This window comes from Calliopsis andreniformis, chromosome 1 (genome assembly GCF_051401765.1).
Source record: "Calliopsis andreniformis isolate RMS-2024a chromosome 1, iyCalAndr_principal, whole genome shotgun sequence".
NCBI lineage: Eukaryota > Metazoa > Arthropoda > Insecta > Hymenoptera > Andrenidae > Calliopsis > Calliopsis andreniformis.
Window position 1 is genome coordinate 10,710,911 of NC_135062.1, and position 23,300 is coordinate 10,734,210.

At 30.9% G+C, this 23,300-nt stretch overlaps 9 protein-coding genes across 16 annotated transcripts; 4 read left to right on the top strand and 5 right to left on the bottom strand.

Moving 5' to 3' along the window:
• Positions 1-96: 96 nt before the first annotated feature.
• On the bottom strand, positions 97-2,380 carry Pll (serine/threonine-protein kinase pelle). Its single transcript, XM_076377426.1, has 4 exons — positions 2,208-2,380; positions 1,492-2,112; positions 974-1,413; positions 97-893 (listed from the first exon to the last, which is right to left on the bottom strand). The coding sequence occupies exons 1-4, from the start codon at positions 2,320-2,322 to the stop codon at positions 552-554; spliced, it is 1,518 nt and encodes a 505-aa protein (XP_076233541.1). The 5' UTR covers positions 2,323-2,380; the 3' UTR covers positions 97-551.
• A 161-nt stretch (positions 2,381-2,541) lies between these two features.
• On the top strand, positions 2,542-4,736 carry U2af38 (U2 small nuclear riboprotein auxiliary factor 38). Its single transcript, XM_076377524.1, has 5 exons — positions 2,542-2,685; positions 2,768-2,855; positions 3,080-3,146; positions 3,228-3,516; positions 3,671-4,736. The coding sequence occupies exons 1-5, from the start codon at positions 2,642-2,644 to the stop codon at positions 3,906-3,908; spliced, it is 726 nt and encodes a 241-aa protein (XP_076233639.1). The 5' UTR covers positions 2,542-2,641; the 3' UTR covers positions 3,909-4,736.
• A 396-nt stretch (positions 4,737-5,132) lies between these two features.
• LOC143178686 (transcription factor YY2) lies at positions 5,133-8,612 on the bottom strand. 2 transcript variants are annotated; one of them, XM_076377463.1, is made up of 3 exons: positions 8,126-8,612; positions 6,241-6,796; positions 5,133-6,151 (listed from the first exon to the last, which is right to left on the bottom strand). In XM_076377463.1, exons 1-3 carry the CDS (start codon positions 8,610-8,612, stop codon positions 6,037-6,039), a joined length of 1,158 nt encoding a protein of 385 aa, XP_076233578.1. In that variant the 3' UTR covers positions 5,133-6,036. The 2 variants fall into 2 exon arrangements, with proteins under 2 accessions (XP_076233578.1, XP_076233569.1); XM_076377454.1 differs by having other exon boundaries at positions 6,241-6,835.
• Pen-2 (presenilin enhancer, gamma-secretase subunit) lies at positions 8,573-10,464 on the top strand. The gene is made up of 3 exons (XM_076377534.1): positions 8,573-9,683; positions 9,755-9,859; positions 10,130-10,464. Exons 1-3 carry the CDS (start codon positions 9,623-9,625, stop codon positions 10,267-10,269), a joined length of 306 nt encoding a protein of 101 aa, XP_076233649.1. The 5' UTR covers positions 8,573-9,622; the 3' UTR covers positions 10,270-10,464.
• An 84-nt stretch (positions 10,465-10,548) lies between these two features.
• Positions 10,549-14,393, bottom strand: Mfs16 (major facilitator superfamily transporter 16). Of its 5 annotated transcripts, none has more exons than XM_076377408.1 (10): positions 14,376-14,393; positions 13,381-13,841; positions 13,017-13,276; positions 12,849-12,927; positions 12,632-12,767; positions 12,201-12,566; positions 11,382-11,583; positions 11,146-11,294; positions 10,749-11,051; positions 10,549-10,674 (listed from the first exon to the last, which is right to left on the bottom strand). In XM_076377408.1, exons 2-10 carry the CDS (start codon positions 13,437-13,439, stop codon positions 10,612-10,614), a joined length of 1,617 nt encoding a protein of 538 aa, XP_076233523.1. In that variant the 5' UTR covers positions 13,440-13,841; positions 14,376-14,393; the 3' UTR covers positions 10,549-10,611. The 5 variants fall into 5 exon arrangements, with proteins under 5 accessions (XP_076233523.1, XP_076233516.1, XP_076233499.1 ...); XM_076377401.1 differs by lacking the exon at positions 14,376-14,393 and adding an exon at positions 14,131-14,304; XM_076377384.1 differs by lacking the exon at positions 14,376-14,393 and adding an exon at positions 13,942-14,039.
• Positions 13,988-16,845, top strand: Fancl (E3 ubiquitin-protein ligase Fancl). Of its 2 annotated transcripts, XM_076377476.1 has the most exons (8): positions 13,988-14,016; positions 14,968-15,245; positions 15,312-15,419; positions 15,595-15,842; positions 15,927-16,116; positions 16,187-16,414; positions 16,506-16,647; positions 16,721-16,845. In XM_076377476.1, exons 1-7 carry the CDS (start codon positions 13,992-13,994, stop codon positions 16,599-16,601), a joined length of 1,173 nt encoding a protein of 390 aa, XP_076233591.1. In that variant the 5' UTR covers positions 13,988-13,991; the 3' UTR covers positions 16,602-16,647; positions 16,721-16,845. The 2 variants fall into 2 exon arrangements, with proteins under 2 accessions (XP_076233591.1, XP_076233600.1); XM_076377485.1 differs by lacking the exons at positions 13,988-14,016; positions 16,721-16,845 and having other exon boundaries at positions 14,465-15,245; positions 16,506-16,646.
• On the bottom strand, positions 16,665-17,982 carry LOC143178708 (NADH-cytochrome b5 reductase-like). Its single transcript, XM_076377497.1, has 4 exons — positions 17,663-17,982; positions 17,346-17,574; positions 16,966-17,177; positions 16,665-16,855 (listed from the first exon to the last, which is right to left on the bottom strand). Exons 1-4 carry the CDS (start codon positions 17,922-17,924, stop codon positions 16,665-16,667), a joined length of 894 nt encoding a protein of 297 aa, XP_076233612.1. The 5' UTR covers positions 17,925-17,982.
• Positions 17,983-18,373: 391 nt separating this feature from the next.
• LOC143178674 (putative peptidoglycan muropeptide transporter SLC46) lies at positions 18,374-21,107 on the top strand. 2 transcript variants are annotated; one of them, XM_076377444.1, is made up of 6 exons: positions 18,374-18,925; positions 19,201-19,461; positions 19,521-19,870; positions 19,990-20,269; positions 20,357-20,539; positions 20,629-20,737. In XM_076377444.1, exons 1-6 carry the CDS (start codon positions 18,841-18,843, stop codon positions 20,664-20,666), a joined length of 1,197 nt encoding a protein of 398 aa, XP_076233559.1. In that variant the 5' UTR covers positions 18,374-18,840; the 3' UTR covers positions 20,667-20,737. The 2 variants fall into 2 exon arrangements, with proteins under 2 accessions (XP_076233559.1, XP_076233550.1); XM_076377435.1 differs by lacking the exon at positions 20,629-20,737 and adding an exon at positions 20,881-21,107 and having other exon boundaries at positions 18,379-18,925.
• Positions 21,108-21,326: 219 nt separating this feature from the next.
• Positions 21,327-23,113, bottom strand: Sptr (Sepiapterin reductase). The gene is made up of 4 exons (XM_076377511.1): positions 22,975-23,113; positions 22,054-22,446; positions 21,653-21,966; positions 21,327-21,569 (listed from the first exon to the last, which is right to left on the bottom strand). The coding sequence occupies exons 2-4, from the start codon at positions 22,286-22,288 to the stop codon at positions 21,327-21,329; spliced, it is 792 nt and encodes a 263-aa protein (XP_076233626.1). The 5' UTR covers positions 22,289-22,446; positions 22,975-23,113.
• Positions 23,114-23,300: the final 187 nt, after the last annotated feature.

The following is a 23,300-nucleotide window of genomic DNA, read 5'->3' on the forward strand; positions in this document are numbered from 1 at the left end:
AAACCTAACAATTATTGAGAATCTCCTTTCTTCATTATTATTAACTACTCCTATCTTTTTAGAGATAAAAAATGTAGTAGCATAATTTTTTACTTTCACTTAAATATACATGGTTTAAGGGAAATACTGTATGTTCATTATTTAATAATTTCAATGTTTATTTATAAGATTTGTATTATATACAAATTATACATGAAAACACATATACGTAATGAATACCTGTATGGATAAAACAAGTGCAATAAAATGAAATAAAATCTATTATAAAGAATGTGTTACAAAATTCTTTCTAACTTAGAATCATCATACAAATAAAATATGAATCTACTATAAGCCATGCATTGAACAATATTGCTGTTAAAGATTCCCTAGGAATCAATGTTTTTTATCATAACACATACATAGCAACATGTCTACAAAGTACATTACAATTAAAAAAATTATTTTTACATATTTTTCAAATATACATTATATACAACTTTCTAAATGCATATATCACAAAATATGATACTTTATGCAATCAGCAAATGCAAAATAAAGGCACTACAAAATTATAGATCATTCAATTTCTTGAACACATAATCCATTTCAGGCCTATTTTGTGCCATACGATTAGCACACCATTTTCCCAAAACTATTAAATTATTATAAACCTGCTTGTCTTTCTCACCTGCTTTTCTGTCTCTTAGCAAATGAAGATCTTTCTCTTCCCAACTGTCGATAAAATCTTTTAAAAATTTATTTTCTAGCCTGGAGTCATCATAAGCAGACAAACCTGTAGCTAATTCAAATAATACTATACCATAACTATAAGTATCCACCTTTGTAGACAATTTTCGTCCATGCAAAAATTCTTCTGGAAGATATGGCCTAGTTCCATGAATTTTACTCACCTAGAAAAATTACAATAAACAATGAATAAATGTTTGACTGAAGTTTGATCAAAACTACATGTTTTAAACAAAATACTAACTTTCATGAAATCCCTCTCAGGGCCCTCCCTTGCCAAACCAAAATCACCAATTCTGGGTTCAAAATTATTGTCAAGTAGAATATTAGCACTTTTTATATCACCATGTATCAATGGCTTTTCTCCTATTGTGTGCAAATATTGCAAACCACGTGCAGTTCCTTTAGCAATCTCATGGCGCTGTATCCAAGTTAATGGTTGAACTTTTTGCTTTAACAGTAATCTGTCTTCCAAAGATCCATTTTTCATAAGTTGATATACAAGACAAGGTGCTCTGCCATCCAAACTATATGCATATAATGATAAAATATTTTCATGTGGACAAGAGTTCAAAATCTTTATTTCTCTAAGTGACTGCTGAAGCTGAAGCACATAACTTTCATCTGAATCTGCTCCCCGTTTTTCTATCTTTTTGATAGCTACATCTGTATTTTTCCATGTACCTGTTATAATAAAATGAATTTAATCAGTGTAATAGGATATTTACAACAAATTCATTTATTTTTAGCATTTCAGATTACCTCTATATACAATTCCAAAACCACCTTTCCCTAATATATTATGTTTATTCCACTCATTTGTAGCTGTGGACAATTCTGCATAAGAAGTATGTGGCAAAGTTGCTTCTGTACAAGGAAGTGTAGCATCATTGTTTCTTTTTCTATTGCTTGGCACCTGCTGTAATGAAGGAGATAAAGCTGCTGCCAAGGAAGCAACAAGTACATTATTCGAATTACTGGGACTAATTCCAATTTGAATAGGTTGCATAGGTCGATTCAATATTTTGTGAGATTCTTCCTTGGTATTTTCTTCTATAACTATTTTTGGTACATTTGGCACTGGTGGGATAACTTGATTAAAATTTTGTGTACCTATCTTTAAGTCTTTAGTGTTTTTACTTAATCGTTTTCCTAATACCCTTTGGAGATTACCCTCCCCATTATAAAGCAATTTATGAAATTTTGCTTCCACAAATGGCTTTAATGGTACCATAGATTGGTAATGTTGCATTCTGGATAACAAAACAAACAATTCTAATATTGTATGATTGTGATGACCCCACAGTGTTAACAATTCATCAGTAGGATTTTTTTCTTTTCGTAAACTTTGTATTGTCAAAACATCATACTCCATCCATGTTCCTAAACAAAAATCATGGTTTAAAATACAAGCAAACGTGTAAAATTCAATAGATTAAGTCTTCATTAAAATAAGTGATGATGTTTTTAAAACTTACCAGCAAGTTCTTCCCACTTGTCATTTTGATTAAGAATTTTGCAGAGTTCTGATCGTTCAAAAAACGGTAACTGATAAATATATTTGACTTTATCTGTGCAACTCGACGAAGTCATATTGTCTTAATGATTTTTCGTAACAAAGTAGGAATCTTTCTTCTGAATCACAGCACCATCTGCTTTAATCACAACACCACAAGTTTTCAAGTAAACGATTCATAATTTTACAAAACAAGACTGAATGCCCTCTAGAGATAGAACCCTGAATCTTAAACACGAGACTCCAACTTATTAAGCTAGTGTTTTATAATACCGCGTTCGCCATTTTGAAAACGGAGTCGCACGCAAAACGTTGTGTATGTTGTGCCAAAGTGACTCTTTACGCATTTTTAGGGGTACAGTATCTTAGTTTCAAGATACCAACAAACACTGAATAATGGCAGAGTATTTGGCGTCAATTTTCGGTACAGAAAAGGATAAGTAAGTTGAATATATATTTAATCGGCGTTTCTTTCAATTTTCTATGCCAGACACTTCTGTACACTTCCTTGTATTTTTACAGAGTAAATTGTTCATTTTATTTTAAAATCGGTGCCTGCCGACATGGAGATCGATGTTCACGAATTCACAACAAACCAACTTTCAGTCAGGTAAAAGTATTTTCCTTGGTCTTTCAAGTCTTTCGAATATCTTTAAACTCACCACAAAATTATGACTTTACTAACTTAAAGACTGTTTATACTTATGTACATTTATAAGTTTGTTTTAATAATTAGCATTACTTAGGAATTATCAATTATATTAATATTTTTCAATCATGTTATTTAATTAATACATTGTCAAACTAATGTAAAGTAAATTGTATTTGTTTCAGACTTGCTTATTACAAAACTTATATGTAAATCCTCAGAATTCAGCTAAAAGTGCAGATGGATCTCACTGTAAGTATAATCAAATGTAACATAAATAAAACAATAATTGTTCATCATAATTTTTCTAACCATATAAATATTATTACATAGTGGTCGCAAATGTATCTGATGAAGAAATGCAAGAGCACTATGATAACTTTTTCGAGGATGTCTTTGTTGAATGCGAAGATAAATATGGTGAAATAGAAGAAATGAATGTTTGTGATAATCTTGGGGATCATTTAGTGGGAAATGTCTACATCAAATTTCGAAGAGAAGAAGACGCAGAGAGAGCTGTAAATGATTTAAACAATAGGTGGTTTGGTGGAAGACCAGTATATGCAGAACTTTCACCAGTTACAGATTTCAGGGAAGCCTGCTGCCGCCAATATGAAATGGGGTATGTATTTATTTTGAATTTTATTTTTTGTAGAGGTTATTTATGTAATTATTCATTTATTGTCATGTTGGTTCCCTTTTCCAATTAAATGTTACTGCCAAGACTCAAATAATAACATAATTATTTTTATTAAATCCAATATTTTATGTTTTAGAGAGTGTACACGTTCAGGATTCTGTAACTTCATGCATTTAAAGCCAATTTCACGGGAATTAAGACGTTATTTATATAGTCGAAAGAAAGGCGGTAAAGGTCGATCGAGATCACGTTCACGATCTCGTGGTCGTGATCGCAAGCGAAGATCACGTTCTCGTGATAGAAGATCCAGATCTAAAGATCGTCGAAAAGGTAGAGATGATAAAGGAAGAGATGGACGATCGGGGAGGTATTAATTTTAATTTCAAGTTGTAATAATTCTTCATAATAAAATAATGCAAATTGAGTTGACCCTTTGACTGTTTTGTCAAAAAAAGAAAAGTATTTTGAAAACGTTTACGTCTTTTCATAAATATTAATTTGCATGAAACTGAAAGAAAAGTATGATGTACGAACTTGAAAAAAGGGGAACTTAATATACGTAATTTTCTTATGTTACAATCGAAGGGTTGAAAATTCTTGAATTAATAAAAGGTAGCAAAAACACCATTTTCTGAATATGACACATGTTAACATAAACAGAAATAATTTTCATTGTATTCACTCAAACTTGTATAAATTGCTATGTCCCTAAATAAGTATACTTTAAACATTAAGCGAATTGTTATAATTTTCAGTGCATTAATGAATATTTATGTATGAACATTATGATTATGCAAAAGTCATCACAATATAAAAGAAATTTTGCATGTATAATAAAAATAAAAATAAAAAAATTAGGAAGTCATGTCTCGTTATTTTTTAAATACATGGATATAAACTTCTGTAACAATATGTAATACTAGCACATCGTACACTTGACAAAAAGTTTATACATACATACAGATGTATATATAATCTTACTCCCAGCAAAAAATAATCATTATAGTGTGCAAAAAATTATGCTGAATGCTCATAACATAAGTATAGATAAAAATATTTATTAGCAGACTAATACCAAAGTAGTCGTCTGCTTTTTCCACCAGGCATTAAAACTACAAAAACTCCTCAAACTTCTTTTCACAAGCATCCATCTCTGATTATGTAGGCCAAATTTATACACTGATAAAATTTATATCTATATTTTATTACAAACTCAAATGATTAATTTAAAATGTTTATAGTCCTTATACATAGAAAACACGAAATATTACTGGAATATTAAAAAAGAAAAAACAAACCAAAACTTATTTAATAGGACAGAAATTCAAATTATACTTTTATACAATTCTTTGTGTATTGATCTACATTTTCTTGAAAAACAAAACTGCTTTGTCTTTGTTAAATAAATACAGCTATGTACTTGAGATGTAGCTGTAAAGTTTTTTGAAACAATCTGCTTTAAACATTTTAAATAAATTATCCAAATTCATTTATAAATAATTGGAATTAATATATAAATCGAATTGTAGGCATGTTTTTAACGTTGTAGCTGCATGTATAAAATCGTGATATGCGAATATTAATGAATAACGATATAATGGGATGCACGCAATCGCCATTTAATACAGTCGATAATATAAATCTATCTATAAACTATTGCTTCTTACTTCGAAATGACATGAATTTCTTAACAACTTCGTTAACGTCATTGCATCGATGTATGTGTATACATCACAATGTATTCGTGAATATCACGGATAAAATATATTATGTCAACGTACATCTTTCGAATTAATAATTTTTTTTTTCTTTTTCTCCATTGTCGACAATATTAAACACGCATCCATTTGATCTTACAACGCTTTCACGATCTACCTCAATAGACGATACTTAAAAACATCTTAATAATTTTACAGGAATAAATGTATCATATTTTGCGGACATTAAACTATAATACACAATAAACGCATTAATGTTCTTTTCCTTTTTCTTTCCAATGACTATTAACAATTGCCATCATATAGTGTAAAAAGTATATTAAAGTGATACACTCGAGTCCGACGGAAAAGACGTATCTTGTAGTTTATTCTCATCAGAATTTCTCCAAAATATACTGTATACAATATTTTACTTTGCGTATAAATATATACAGTTGTATCATGAGAGCGCACTACGTTTCATTTAGTTTACTCAGACACAAGATTGAGCAGTGCGCAACGTATTCTACCTTTATATGTCTCAGAAGATCCATCATCTTCTTTAGCATAGTTTTACTTTATTTTTGTGGTAGTATAGTGCTTACGGTATCCATTTACTTCGCGTCTAAGCACAGAGGTATAAATTGATTAATTAATTTCATCTCTTAAGATAACTAACAGCTTTAGTAATGTCCTGCCCGCATCACTTGTATTGTGAAAATATTTACACTGTTTAGGTTACTAATTAATGATTACGATATTCCATAATAAGTTTAGTAGGATATGAGATCATTGTTTAGGGGGGCTAATCGGCGTAAACAATGAACTGTTGATTATCCACATCTGCAACCTCAACTTGTACAAACTGAGGTTGTTGAAGTTGAATTTGTTGTACTTGTCTCCCGATAGCGTTACGCGATCTGTAAGTTAATAATTATACGTGATTAAATAATAATTCTTGTTCACCATTGAATAATAACTGTAAAATGAAATATATACATATACTTACTTAGCCTTTGCATGTGTTAGTATGTGTGACTTTAAATTCGTTGATTGTGCAAACTTTTTGCTGCATCCATCGAATGGGCAAACGTAAGGTCTGTCTCCAGTATGAATTCTAACATGAGTGCGAAGATTGAAGTCAAGACTAAACCTCTTGCCACAGCCTTCGAATGTACATTGAAAAGGTTTCTCTCCTGTATGGACCAACTGATGCCTCTTCAATTTAGAACTTTCAACAAAAGCTTTCCCACATTCTGCGCATACATGTACTCTTGGTCCATGGGTGTGCAGATGCTTGCGCATCGCACTGTTATCTCTAAACATTTTTGTGCATCCTTTATGAGGACAAGCTATAGTGCGTTCAACACCGTCTAAAACAGGTGGTTTGCGCACTTTCAATTTGTGACCAGGCCTAGCAAATTCTGCCAGCTGTTTCGGATCCGAAAGGTCTAAACCTGGCATTCCATCAGAAATGGAGCTTCCAGAGTGATTGAATTTGGCATTGGATTTACCAGTCATGTATTCTGTGTAGTCTGGATCAGGCTCTGGATTTGAGCCTTCATCTGGAACATCCACCAGGTGAGGAGCTAATAGGACACTCCCTTTAACAATAACAAACAAGCAGTCCCAAACAAAAGCTACCGTATTTATTCTTGGATACGTAAATTTTATTTATACTTAATAGTAATCATTTTCATCATGCAACAATGTAGATATTTGTTTTTAATTTAAAAAAAATTTTCATAACAATTCATAGGTCAAAATGTTTAACAAATAAGTTAATGTCTTTTTATATTTGTAAATAAATAAACTTCGTTTTGAGTAAAAAAATATAATATATTTATGTATTTATTTTGTCTCTATACATGTATACTTATATAAACTTAACTGAGTATTTAAATTTCAAAAGTTAATACAAAATATAATTAAAATTCATATTACCACAAGAAATATTTATAATAGAAAATGCATGAATTTCATTATACAAAATTGAACTTTTAATTTTTTTAAACGTTAGAAGCAAACTTTCATCTTAAAAAATTCCTCTAAGTACATTGTAAAAAAATTTAGACTTTGATATATTCTCTCCATAAATTCAATTCTTTGTTTGTGTTATCGGGATATAAAAAGAAGATACAGGAGATTTATATATGTATTTCTGTATTTACACCTTAAATCTATTTTTCGTTAATATTCCATGCATACTGCGTCTCGGAAATCAAAATTCGGAACTTATATTTAAGTGAAAAAAAAATCGAAATCAAACTCTTTCAAAGCATTACGAATCTCCGCGGCGCTCGAAAAAAAACATAGATTTCGCAGCCAGTGACGTAAGAAGTCGAAACGTATATCATACTACGAGCAATAAATCTTTCGATCGATTTTTCTCCCCGAACGAAGGGCCAAATACGATTTTCTTCGGCGAAAGCATAGGGAAACTAATGAAATTGAGGAAAAAAGCACAAAAGAACAGCAGGAAGCGTCGTGTTAATCGAAACAAAGATAAGACGAGCCCCGGAGCTCTCGCTCGTCGCTAGCATGAATGCATCTCCGCCATTATCATTCAAGGGGACAGATCTCGCACGTAAAAGAAGCCATTTTCAAAATATGGCTGCCCCCTGGCAGCATAATGGCGTTCCCTCGATCAAAACAAACAACGCAAACTGTCAACGAAATCGCCGACAACAAAGAATCACGGGAGCGTTCCCTCGAATTTGATCGACGAGCCCGCAAGTAAACTATCGTATTGATTCGAGTCGACCGGAAGTGCGTACCGACACAGTGTGCGTGGAGATCGCTGCCCGCAATAGTCTCCTCGACCGAGGATCCCGCTCGGCTCGGTACATTCGTACACGTTAGAACGTAGGTTAGAAAAGGAATGTAGAGCTTACCGTCATCGGTCCCCGACGCCCACATCGTCACCGAGAATTCACCCTCGAGCGTCTTGATCTGCACTTGCTTCTGCTCCCACTTCCTAGCCTTCGTCTCCGAGCCCATTTCCCCGAAAATCGTATGGTCCGTTGTCCTGAAACGAGACGCGCCGCCCTTTCTGGCCTTTTTGGGACCCTTCCTCGATGGACCGGGGCTCGACTCGACATAAATATCGTTCTCTGGCACCGGGATCTGATCGTACACGCTCAGCGGATCACTGCCGACGATTTCCTCTTGCGTCTGTAGAATGATTTCCTCGCGTCCTGGCTCTGGAAGTGGCTGTAGGGCGATCATCGGCTGACCATCCTCCCCCTCGATGGTTGTCTCCACGGTCTCGCAGGGTATTTCCACCGGTATCGTTTCAATTTCAACCTCCTGGATATCTGGTTGAATCTCCACTTCGGTTATTATGTCCGAGGACGCCATATTAATCTCCGCTGACGCCATGTTACTAATCAAAATGGCTGGCCACGGATACTCGTGCGACTAGCGGGGCGGCAAGTTTATGGGTCACGTGATCACCTCCCACCACTGCCGATCAGTAATGTCGCTTTGAGGGGTGAAAATGCTCAAATAGGCTCGGCTGTGGCGCTGGGGTTAGTTCTGGGATGTTTCTTTAGAGGGCGCGGGATGATTTCGTTTGTGTAGCGAACTTCATGTTATGTTATTTGTAGCTGCATCGAGGTATTCGTTTCTGTGCTTAACTTCGTTGCGAATGAGCTACATTTTCGCGCCAAATTTAAATGATCGATATGTTCGGTATGTTAGTAAGGGATTCGAGTAAACCGAGTATTGGACACTTGCTTGGCTTGGATTCAGATATTCGATTCTCGTTATAAGCTTGGACTCAAAATCTTAATATATTTATTCATTTTTGCATTCTTTATAATTTCGAATCGTATCAATTTTAATCTAAACAAAAAAATGTTATATTTTAGTAAACAAAGAAAATTCAAATTTAAATACTTGAGTACTCAGTTGAGTACTTGAATATTCGAATTTTGAATCCAAGTTTTAGAGGTTACAAATGAATATTTTGAATACTCGGATATCACGTAATAAGAGCTCTACGAGAAAGTAATTGTTCCATATTATATTTTGTTCTAATTTTTCCGAACTTAACTATAATTTCTCTTGCTTGAGAGAAACAAGAATTATTTCTTTATTTTAAGGACTTTATAGCCTAAATTGCCTTTTTTCAAACATGCCATCACTCCATCTTTCGGAAATGAGAGTAACAATAATATCGAGACGGAGCTTAGCAATCATAGGTTTGGGTTTGACACATAGTAAATGTGTTTTCCGTATTATTTTCTTATTTCTGTTAAGGTCTTAATTGATTTTTTAAACGTATCTTAACACATGCTTGTTATACATGAGAAAGTACTACTATATAAGTGTTGAATTAGTTAAACGAATAATATAGGTTACAAATTTGAGATTGTTATTATTGTATCATGGACTTGTCAAAAATTCCCAATGACAAAAAATTATATCTTTGTAAATGGTATTTTCGAGGTGAGTGATAATTTTATATTAGGTTTTGATGATTTATACAAAAATGTACAAGTATTTTGTTTGCTTTATAGCTGGGTTTGCACTTCTACCATTTGTTTGGGCTGTGAATGCTGTTTGGTTTGCCAAAGAAGCTTTTGTTGTACCAGAATATGAAGAACAAAAGCAAATCAGAAGATGTAAGTTTAAGATTCTTTGTTTTCTATATTGAATTTATATTTTTCTTTTTAAGTAGTATAATTGTAAAAGTTCAAAATGAATTTTGATTACATTTTGAGAACTTCAGCTTTTCGTTAAATTGTTTAGAAGCAGATCTAAATATTTTCGATATTTCCTAAGTAATATTCTAAATTCGTAAATACATATTTGAATGAAACTTCAAATAATTATATTAATATAAATCTGAAATTGTTTTACAGTTTAATATTTTGATTAAAATGAATTTTCAGATGTGATATTTTCTGCCATAGGAGCAATTATTTGGTCAGTTGCCCTTCTAGCATGGATTATTACATTTCAAACGCAAAGGGTAGCATGGGGAGAATTTGCTGATTCTATTAGTTATATAATTCCTTCAGGCATTCCTTAACACTGTGTGATGTAACTGTTATTTAATTATTTGATAAATAATCATTAAATACATTTTTAATGTGTGAATTCAAAAAATAAGACTATTTCTTGTTCATTTAATAATTCATTCAGTTTCTTCAATACTCAGTATTATAAAAAATATATTATTTATTTTAATACGTTCGAATGAAATATTTTAAAAAAACACAAGAAAATACAAGTTTCAAATACGAGTACATAGTGCAGTATTTTCTACATTTTGTAAGATTTGTAGAAGTATTAATATTGCACACACAAATTCCAAAAATTTATGTATTTTTTATATTTATAATTTTTTTATTATGCATAAAATAGAACTATATTAAACGGCTCTTCGTCGTTGTCTATACATTTGTATCTCTCTGCAAACTAATCGTGACAGCAACTGAAATAATAAAAATTGAATTAAATAGAAGCATGTTCATTGATACACCAGAATTTAATACAATGCAATCTTACCAGTAATGCCAGCATATCTGCAGCCATGAGCATATAAAATACATTGTGCCAACCAGCCCAACGAGATACCAGACCTGCTAATAATGGGCCCACAGCAGCACCAATACTGCCTGTTCCATCTATAATGGCAGTGACTGTTGCTAAAGCTTTAGAATTATCTCCTAAACTAGCATGAGTGCCTAGTTCAGCAGACACAGCAGTTGTTATCAAAGCATATGGTCCATTAACTAATAGTCCTACTATTAGTAGTAATACTATATTCGTACCCAACTTGTCGCTTCCGATATTGTCATATATAAATAACTGCAGAATAAATTGTGTAAAAAAATATGCTGATTCAGTAATATTTATAATTATACTTTCAAAATATATCCACCTTTCATTATTTAATACATACCGCAGGAACTGCAAATCCAAACATAACTGCACATGTTACAGCACTCATGCCACTATAGTCAGATAGAATACCAGCCAATATCGCGCCTGCGATACCACCAACGTCAAATAAAACTGAGAGATCTGCACTTAATGTTGCACTATAGGTAGCTAAAAAAAGTGGGAATATAATGATATTTGTAACAAGTTTTAACATAAAGCATGTAACATGCAATTGTATTATAAATATGTACTAACTTGAAGCTGCAATATACAATGGTAACCAGTATAGGAATGTATAGCTTACAAGCTTCGCAAAAAATAAAGTAAGAGAATATTCTATAACTCCAGGTATAGACATAGCCCCTATAAATCCAATTGCATTTCCTCTATTATGGTCTTGTACACGTCTATGTCTTGACAATATTGGACTAGTTTCAGATCGCAGACTAGCTAGATCCTTGGAAAGTAAATTTTTTATAAACATTAGCAGAAGTAGGCAATGGAACATATATATGAATATGTGTATATATATACATGTCTGTAAAATTTTAATATCCTGTACCAGAGAGATACTCTAAATATATAACTAGTAACAGGCAATAAAATGCAATTTATGTTAATGCAATTACATAGAGTGCAAAATTAATTATAGAAAAATCAAAGCGTGCACTTACATCAACCTCGACCTGTTCGCGGTAGACACAGCGATAGATGAGACGCTAAGTACAGCAAATGGGTTATCTTTAGTGAAGGTATGACATGTGCAAAAAAGAATATATAGAACTTAAATAAATAAATACAAAAATATCCAACCATGTAGCCTACTACAGAATTATTTAGTGTTATGAAACTATGAAAGTTAATAACATTTTGGATGTAAAAGGTGATTTTTGTATTTACAGGGGAAAAGTTATGAAACTTATATTACTAAACACTTATTTCTAAAATATTTATACTACAGTGCTATATATAAAGTTATAAAATAATGGTTATGCGGTACCTCTATTAAGGCATTGCATGCTAATAGTCATACAAACATCCTATAGACAGAAATAGAAACTAATTCAGACTTACATCTTCAATATCGTTAGAAAAATGTTCAGAATCATCTGCGCTGCTACCCTCGTCCGAACTGTGAGTAGCATCAAATTTTCTATATCTTGGCACAGGTGGAATACATCCTATATCTATCGGATTAGGTGCTAGAAATAAGAATATTATAAATCCTGCAAAACCCATTGTAGCTCCAGGTACCATAAAACTCAAACCCCAATCGGATTCCACAAATTCAGCAGCTATTAAGCTGCCCAAAATGTTTCCTAAAGATGTATGAGAATTCCATATTCCAAAAATTAATCCTCGTTTCCCTTTTCCAAACCAGTTGCCTACAACTGTAACTACACCTGGCCAACCCGACGTTTGAAAGACACCGCCGATTGCCTGAAAAATACTGGTAATAAAATTCTGTACGTGTAATACAAATAACATGCTTCTCATGTGTTTACCTGAACCAGGACAAAGTACCATAAGCTGTGAATGTTGTATGGCCTAGCAATACCAAAAAGGTAACAAGATATACCCGATGCGAGCATACCAAACGTAAGGAAATATCGTAAATTTACCCTTTCTGCTATAAAACCACTGTACAGGCAAATACAAAATTATTATCAATATACATTTCATGACCTTTATATCACAAATAAGCTCACTTCATTATGTCACCTGAGGAACATGGCTGCTGCATATGCAAATAAAAATGCTGAATCTAACAAGCCAAGTAATGCAGGAGCATCTGCAGTATCTGTAAATATTAGTTATGGTAGTAATTGTAAAATTATCTCCAGTTATTTGTTCTTGAATGAAATATCTTTTACATAGATTTGTACTTACCAAATGGGGCCCAGTCACACCAAGTATCCCGATTAGAATTATTGAGTATAATGTTTGGTGGTGGTGATAAACTGCTACAATTCAGACTCAAAACATTTTTCGCAACAGAGATAGGTTTTCGTGTCATATGGTAACAGGTATATGCTAAATATGTGAGAGCCAAAATGCCACCTTGATGCCAAGACATTCGATTGACCCGGCGATGAGGACAACATTTGGATACTGCATACTCTATTGCTTGAAGACCCCATGGTCGATCTCTTAATGCACCAGTCATATTTAATGAGTATTTCTCTTTTTCTTACAAATATTACAGGTATTCCAGAATTACTATATAATCAATATTTCACAAGACTGTTTATACCTTTTTAATTTGATTTTTCTATTCTTGTACCTCACTATATTAGTATTTATTTGTATCATTTAAGATGGTACAGAAATTAGTTTAAATCTATTATTAATACTTTGGACACAAAGGACAATACTGTTGGCTTTCTTTTAAAAAATCACATCAACATCAATCAATCACTTATCAATCACAGTATGTGATTGTTTCATTAAATATAGTACATTATAATAAAAAGAAATTGTAGTATTCCCATTCATAAATATATAACAAACATCATTAAGATGTAACAGTAATATACGTATACATTTTCTGTTTATCTTTCTCCTTGGCTTACTCAATGCCACGTATAAAATTTATACACTTTCACGTCGTGCTGGTATCTCAATCACATTTAAGGCTTTAGCTCAGTGAAATGATTAGCTTTGGTACGAAGCTACATAAGCAGAATTTGATAATGGGAGACTATGATTCATAACCTACAACAAAAGAAATCACAGCTGGTTATATTGTCACACACAAATATCCAAGCTCGAATATCGTTCATTTCACACACGTTACAATATGGCACTATCATACTTTTTTCAGTGTTTCTCCAAAAGTACTACAAGAAATGCAACTCCGATGGAATGTTTACTATCGCGTCTACATACGGTAACTACGTGTACATACACAAACTCAACACACATGTGTAACATATAAACAGTTTATCTGATTAACACACACGCAACGCAGAAAGATATAGCGCAGATCTGCGTTCAAGGTTACCTGAATTCTAATGACTTTATTCATGTTCATAAAAGCGTGAAAAAAGACAGACTTTTTACTAGCTAGAGTGTAATATTAAATAGCTAGTAGTACCGAATTCTTTTGGATATAAAAAATAAAAATATATGTAGTTAAACGTCTTGGCTGTAATACGATGAAGTATTAAGAAACCGAAGAGGGTTTCTTTCAGTATTACCAAAAATATAATATAGTTTTAATAATCAAAAAACACTCATGATGAATACCTTCTCCACCTACACTTTTCAAATTAATAATAACACTAGATGACTCTAGCGTTCTATATTATTGTAAAATATATATAGAGGGTGTCCTACAGTTTTCTGTTCAAACTTCGCCAATGCATTACATGGGTAAAAATAACACTTTGTAAAGAAATTATAACAAAAATATGAAACGTGAGGCGAATGCGATACCGACATACTATTAAATTTAATGAAGATCTAGAATAATATATGTAGTTGTAATTTACATAGAGTTTGAAAACTTTTTAAAATCTTTTTATGCAGTATAAACAATTTTCTCATTTTATCGTTGGTGCATAAGATAGAAATTATAAAGTTTAATATAAAAATTTCAAACCCTAAAGATACAAAAATGTAAATGAATAAACGAATTTTTATTTTGTTAAAAAGCCATCTACAAATAGTGACTAATTAATTGAATAAAAGGTCACAACTGTCAAGGGCGTATTGTGTTTTGTTACCATTTGAGTTCCGTCTTTGTCTTTATCACTGTGTGTATTTTTTAAGTATACAATAGTAAGCATAATGGTAATAGAGACTTAATTAACCACAATGGTTGTTGATGATTATGAAGCTATCATTCAGTGGCATCCAGAAATGGTTTTAATTTCTGAGACTCCAGTGTCATGGCAAGGATTTTTGACAGTTCAGTGTCGACCGAATTCGGAGAGAAGTGTTCGAATCAAACTGAAATTAATCGTACCAAATTATCCATCATTATGCGACGCAGATATTAGATTCGGTAAAGAGATCACGTTTATACGTAAACTAGAATTCAGTCAAAAGGTGAAAGATTTAATGCAAAGCACAACTAAAGTATCATTGTTTTTGAGGCAGTTGCAAGAACTTATAGTAAGTATAATGATATCCAATTGTCCCTATAATACTAACTTAATTAATAATAACACCTTTGAATAGGGTACTTTCATTAATATTGATAGTATAAAAGATGATATCTACAAAAAGGTGGATAATAGTGCAGTAGAAGTATTGCAAGAATTGAAAGATGCACTTGAAACATTATCTGTATGTATTAAATATTTAATAACATTATCTTTATCAATAAATAATGTTTACAAAAAGAACTATTATATAATGTGATAGAATATTATAAAAATATATTTTATCATATATTTTAGTTTTTTAAAATGTTTACTTTTTAAACTCTTAAAAATTAGTTGGATGATATGACTTGTTAAAGGGAATTCAATTATTATCTGACAATAATTTAAATACAATCAAAATGTCTTACAAAAATGTGTCACTGAAATTACAAAGGACTAAAGAGAAAAAATGCCCATGGACAGTTATTCATTCAGATCTACCTGAAATACCTACATTTGGACCATTTGAAAAGAATTTATCAACATTGACTATAGCAAAAAACAAATTTAAGTTTCAAGTAGAGATACTTGAAAGAGCATGGCTGTATCTAAAGCAAATTGACAAGTAAGTATATGTAATTGTATTAAACATTAATAACAGTGAATTTATAATTCAGGAATACATATTTCTAAATTGTTCAATAATTAGGCAATGTTGGGTGTTAGATCCAGTAAATCCCAAACCCTGTCACCTGTATAGACGAATTTATTTAACGCCAGCCTTATCAGTGTTTGTTAAAGTGGATCCCTTAAATCCTATGGAGTTGCCAGAAATAAAATTCATGGGCAGTGAAGTAGAAGTAGAGTCAAAAAGAGAACTTGTTTCTAAAAATTTACATGTATGTAATAGTATGTAATTTATACATAAAATAATTTTATAACAATTGCTTATCATTATATTGTTTTCAGTATTGGAATCCAAATCACAGTATCATAGATAATTTAATGACACTGTTGGATATAGATAAATTTCCTATAAAGGAAGAAAAAACATGTGCACAAGATGAAGATGTTATTGTTGCTGATGAAGAATGTTGTATCTGTTTCTCTATGGATTTGGACAATAATATTTTACCTGATAAAATTTGCAGCAATGAAAAGTGCAGAAGACATTTCCATACACCTTGTCTACTGCAAGTATGTTTGTATAAATATTAAATAACTTCATAGTTGAAAAATTAAAAAATTAAGATGTTATTTACAAGCTCTTACTTTTTCTATGTTTTAGTGGCTTCAAGCTGTTGCTGGTAATCATGTTATATTCAATTACATTCATGGTTCTTGTCCACATTGCCAAGAAAATATATCATGTCAAATTAAATAGTAAAATTTGGTTACTTAAATTGAATTTATTGTTATATCATACAACAGTAAGGTCACTAGTTTATCATTTGAATACGTGTATATGTGTATAATTTAAACTTCTTGTCCATTGTTCAACAGACTTATTGAATTCAGGAGTACCGCATATTAGGACTAACGTTGTACTGGGTATATTATTTTCAAGTATTTCACAAAGAGATTCTTTATTCAACCGCCCAAATTTTATTGTTATACCATGAAGATTGTCAGAATCATCTAAAGCAAAGGAAAATATGTACAGTATTTTTATTATTAACGTATCTATAGTTAATTGAAGTATTATAATTTTAACATATAAATCAAGTATTCTATTCATTAGTACTTACTATGTGATTGTGATATATATAATGTACATATAAAATTCCAATAATCTGACAAAACTTGAAGTTCTTTTTTCAAAGGTATTTGTGATATACTTTGAAAACCACCAATAAAATCAATTTTGGTCTCTTCAAATTCATTGTCTATAATTGATTTTGCTATAGGATAAACTGCAGCTATACCTGATCCCATACTAAACATAATTATTTTCTGGAAACTAAGAAAATTATTACAATATTTTTGTAAATAATATCATCTATCAATAGCTTGTATAAATCTTTTTTGTATTATTTACTTAACACTGTACCTAATAGAAAATTGAAATAAAAATGTAAATATATATAAATATAAATCTGTACTTTTAATATTATTATAGGTCACAAACCTATTAAATTTATATTTAAAATTTCCATATGGACCTCTAACACGAATTTTATCATTTATTTTTATATTCTTTATATATGAACTAAATTTTCCATTAGAATAAAGTCTAATTAAGAAATGTATACTGCTGTCTGTCCAAAAAATTGGTGTGAATGGTTTTGTTGTATCATGTAAATGTAACATGACATGTTGTCCTGGGTCAATTAGTATACTAGTATCATCTTGGGATTCTGCAAAATTACATAGTAAAAATAAGTAGAATATATAGTTCTACATGATATAATTTGAAGGTTTTTATATCTAAGAAGAAATATTTACTTTGATGTTTCAATACAAGTAGAATATAAGATTCAGAAATATCTTTTACATTAGTAACTATAAAGTTCTCGTATGAAAATGAGCATAACACATTTTTTCTAGCTTTTGTTTTTATATTTTGCCTCTTTCGTTTTTCATATTCTTCTAATAGAGTTTTGTGTATATCAAAAATGCAAGGCTCGCATGCATTATGACAACAATCATCTTCCGATGGTGTCACTGGTCTGCTGCTTCCATCATTGCCATTACTATTTGCATACATATTGCACAAAAATGAATTGTTTTATATAAAATAAAAAAATAACATTTTCTGCAAAATAACAAAGTTTTATATTGAACCTTTAAAATTCCATCAAGATGTCATATCATCTTCATTCAAGTAATTAATTTTTTTAGTATTGTTTTAGTTACACCATTGTGTCCATTGATTAGTACATCCACACATGAATAATATTATTGTTTACAAAATATACATGATTAGACTTTCATACACGTTAAAATCATTTTGCCAGTGTGTAATTAAATTTGGTCTCACAACTCTGTAAAAATGTTTTAGGAAAGACATGTAGAATTTTCCATGTTACGTATCGTACATATATCTTATTAATAAAGACAATGAATATTGTCTTTTTTTATGCATAAGCTAAGTACTAGTTGAAAAAAAGAACACTTATAGAATACGTACCATTATGACCAAAATATTACGAGACACCTTGTGTGTAGTAAATATATAGTCACGATCATATGATTACACGACGATCAGCTGTTTACTGTCAAAAATAATATTTCGTAAACATTGTTACCAGTTGTTACACTCAAGGCTGTGATGCGCTTAAAACTTAATTATGATTATGAAAATTATTATAAAACTTGTAAAATAAACTTCTGAAGATAACTATGTATTCTAATAGTACAAAGACCTATTACGAAATAAAATTATCTCCTAAATACGGTCACGATGACGTAGCATGCTAAAATAATTGGCGAACAAAGAGATAAACAATACTCCATTAAAGATGACAGTTCTGAATAATGTTTATCATTCGAGGCTGCTTCAGTAAACTTTCTGATTTTATATTGCCACAAATATATAATTGAAGCACTTCGTTTTATATTGTGTAATCTAATGTAGTGTTATATACATATTTGTAAGAAATTGTATAAAAATATATTGTATAATGGAGAACACAATTACTGGATGGAAACGTTATGTTCTGGTGCAACCGCCTTTGATGGTGCTAATATTTGCTCAAGCTATATCAAGTAATTAGAATATGTTCTTGTACAACATACATTTATTGATACATTACACAATAGACAGTAGTGTCACAGATAGCTTTTTTGAATATTAATTTATAACCCAAACATACGTTTACATATTTTGTTTAGTATTTAAATAGATAAAGATGTATTGTACAAATTTCATAAAATTGTCTCATGACTTTCTTTTGTGAAATATATGTAATAAACATTTATAAATTTATAATACACTTAACTAGCAGATTACTTTTACATTAACTTGTACAATTTAATTTTAGGTAATATTCTAACAGATTTGATAGTGTATCGTACCTGTAGCATAACATTAGGCATAAATACATCAGAATGTAATTTATTACATCAAAATAGTAGTTCTACAGAAGCATTGAAAATAGATGAGCAAGTACAACCAATTGCAAGCTTAATTTTAATGATTAAATCATGTATTGAAAGTATTTTCCCTGCAATTTTGTCTTTGTTTTTGGGACCATGGAGTGATACATATGGAAGAAAACCTATTATGATATCGGGATATATTGGTTAGTATTTCTTATTGAATTAACAGTTGCTTTACCTAATTAGTATATTAATGTTATAGGTATATCATTAACATATCTCATTTTTTCCTTCATGACTGTTTGGGATATCAGTCCATGGTTTTTGTTGATTGCATATATTCCATACGCATGTTTTGGAGGATTTTGTATAGTCTTATTAGGCACTATTTGTTATATTACTGACATATCAGATGAACAAGATAGAGCTTGGCATTTAGCTTGGATGGAAGCTTTAATATCTGTTGGTCTCATAACTGGTATATTGATTGGTCCTATAATTTTTGAATTATACGGATATACAACTGTATTCTGTTGTTCTGCCATTTGTTGCATTATAACAGGCTTTTATATTTGTTTATTAGTACCTGAAACTACACAAACTAGAAATTCAGTAAGAAATTTGCAATTCTTTATAAGTCTACTTCTACTGTTCAAGATTCATAAGAGAATTAATATTCATTCTTATATTGAATTAATAACTTAGTGATCAATACACTTTAATTGTTATAGGTATCATTAAGTAGCTTGTTTGGTATACATCTAGTCAAGGAACTTATTACTACATGTACCAAAAAGCGAGATGGATTCAATCGGTACATTGTTTGGTGTTGTATAGCATCTCTTATTCTATTGGTTGTGATTTTAGAAGGAAATATGACTATTGGATATCTCTTTGCAAGTGCTAGACTTGGCTGGAATGTCAATCAATATTCTATTTACTCAGCTAGTAATATAATACTTACAACATTGGTGACAATAGTTGGAGTAAAAACTTGGTCCATATATGGAGGTATAAATTAAAAACTTTACAAATACTATACAATGTATTAATCATGTTTAAAAGAAAGCAGATTGAATAGCGAAACAACTTTTCTAGGATTTTCTGAAGAGACAGCAGTTATATTATCATTAATATCATCTTTAAGTAACTGTATAATTCGAAGTTTTACATGGAAATCTTGGCACCTGTATTTATCTTCAATTGTAGGAATGTTTAACGGTATCGCTAGTCCTATGATTCGTGCTATACTATCTAAATCAGTGCCTACAAAAGATACTGGTAAAAATAATTGAATATCTTTAAATCGTAATCATATTACATTCTATCATTTATATTGTTTATTAATATATTTAATATTGCATTTAAAGGTTTACATGCACAATTCTCAAAGTTGCAAATATTATAAAATAATCATTAAGTTCAAGACATTCATAAATTTTAAATGCATAAACTGAAAGTTTGATTTATATAAGTCTAAGAATAGTTTATGAATCAAGAAATTTTCGTGTTATCATTGAGGAATGAACAATGAAAGACGCATATTAGTAACATATAATGTAATTAACACTGTTTTACATCATTCGATAATTATTTTTAATAATGTTTATCATCTTTTGCAGGTAAAATATTTTCTTTGACAATATCTATTGAAACATTAACTCCATTAGTAGGAGCTTCTTTATATGGAACGATTTATTCACACTTTATGCCACCTTTGTACCCTTCACCAGTGTGGCTGGTGTCTGTAGGAATTTACATAATTATAATTATTTTGTTGATAAACATAAAAATTCAAAATGTTAAATATACTTCCATGGGATACACACATATCACTAATACAGGCTAATGAAGTATTCTTACAAATATACATTAACATTTGTCGCACAAAATAATTATATATGCGAAATAGAATTCCCGATTTCAACGTCAACAGTTTTGTATTAACTTTTTCTGTACCACATTTTTATAACGTACTAATATTGTGAAATAAAATATTGTGTATTGCCAATAGTTTATTGAAATATATTTATATCATTTCATTGTGAATCATTCATTTGAATTCACCTTACAATTCATCGAAATAGTCAACATGGTCGCCTGGCTTATATTTATGCTCTTTAAGAATGTTTAACAAGCGGTTAACTGTCTGTTCACATGTTAAGTACGTTTTTTTCTCTAACATATCTGTAAAGTATTTCTTAACTTCCTTATCACCAAATGTGTTACACGCTTGGTAAAACATATCAGTTTCAACTGGACCTGGTGAATAGTTTAATACATTGGCCTTTGGATTTTCTATTGCAAATATCTGTATAACAAATAAATTTAGAATTAAAATAGTAATAGAAGTAAGTATAAATAAATTCTACACAGCAGTAATACAATTGTTACCTTAAAGAACATTTCTCGTGCTGCTTTGCCAGAACCATAATGACCTGCATTTTTTTCTGCCTGTATTCCAAACAATGAAGTAATATTTATGACTGTTTTTTCAGTATTTGTATCTTCATTAAATATGTTCATAACAACTCCATTTAATATTGCAGGGCCAAAAACATTTAAATCAAAATAATTACGCCATTCGTTTAAATCAGTCAAATTATTTGCATATGCAGAAAGATTTCCCATTGTACCAACATTGTGTACTAGAACCACTCGATCAAACTCACTTGGAGCACGATTTTTCAAAGCCTTTGTCACAATATCTTAAAAATGTACACACCAGAAGTAAAAATTTCTGTTCTTTTTTCAGAAAAACAAAAAAATATTCAATGTCATTATATTATGCTTACCATGAAATACTTCCTTTTGTGCTTTACTCAGATCAACACTAATAGGATCAACAGTTACATGTGAAGGAAAGTTTCTGGCTGTTTCCTTTAAAGCCTCCAAGTTTGTTGCTAATAAGACAGCATGTGAGCCTTTTTCTAGCAATGAACCAAATGTTATAGCTATTTGTTTTCCAATTCCACGACTAGCACCAGTCACTATCATAAATACTTTTCCTGATAATGCTTCAATCGACATGATTTTGATTGAAAAAATGACTGTTCTACTTTACTGCTGACCTCAGTTTACTTATTTGTTAATGATATCTCTATATTTTCTTTCTCGTACTCTGTTTCTGTAATTACTCCAAGGACATCTGCTTTCAAAAGATGAACCAGTTCACTAGCAGTTAATGCCTAAAATAAAATATACCATGTTAGCCACATTATTAATTCAAATAATAAGACTATTATCAAATGAAATACTTCTAAAGATATGCTATTACTTGTAAGTGTGGTGCAATATGTCTTATAAGAGGATTAGCAGATAATTCTGTCTCCTCTTCAATTTCAAGTTTGTAACCAGAAGTTATCAAACGTGCGATACAATCTTCCTTTACCTCCGATAAGGATGTTACAAGATCCTTCTTTGACCTACCCTTTTGTAAGTTTCTAAGCCTAGAATCTACAATATGCAATGTTATACATAATATAAAAATTTTTTTAACAATTTTAAAACTCTATTGTAATTTTACTCCCAAAAGTAAAAAAACTGACAAATTTATCACTCTTGAATGTAATAATAAAGAACATTTAAAACAAAATAAAACACACAATAGAAAATGAAAAATTCCCCAAGGATATATTCCGTTCAAAAATAATAAACAAATGTTAAAATATTTTGTAAATTTATTAACAGTAATTGAAAACAACGCGTGTACTTACAAAGCTTATTTAAGTATTCTTCAGAATCTGCGAGTTTCGAATGTTCCGGCTGATATTCTACGAAGGAATCTTCGAAGTGACAGTTATTATCCTGGATCTCTGGTGTGTCTATGTCGCACCATGGATCGGTGGTATTTGTCCTCATGTTTTATATAATCGTAATTTTTTGCGGTTCACGTACACAGATTTACTTTACTTTCACTTGTGACTGACACTAGCAATAAGTATCATTTATCTGAATAGCTTTATCTGTGATGAAGGTTACTCAATGTTGTGGTCAAAACAAGTTGCCTTTACCGACATCTACTTAACATGCAGCACTGATT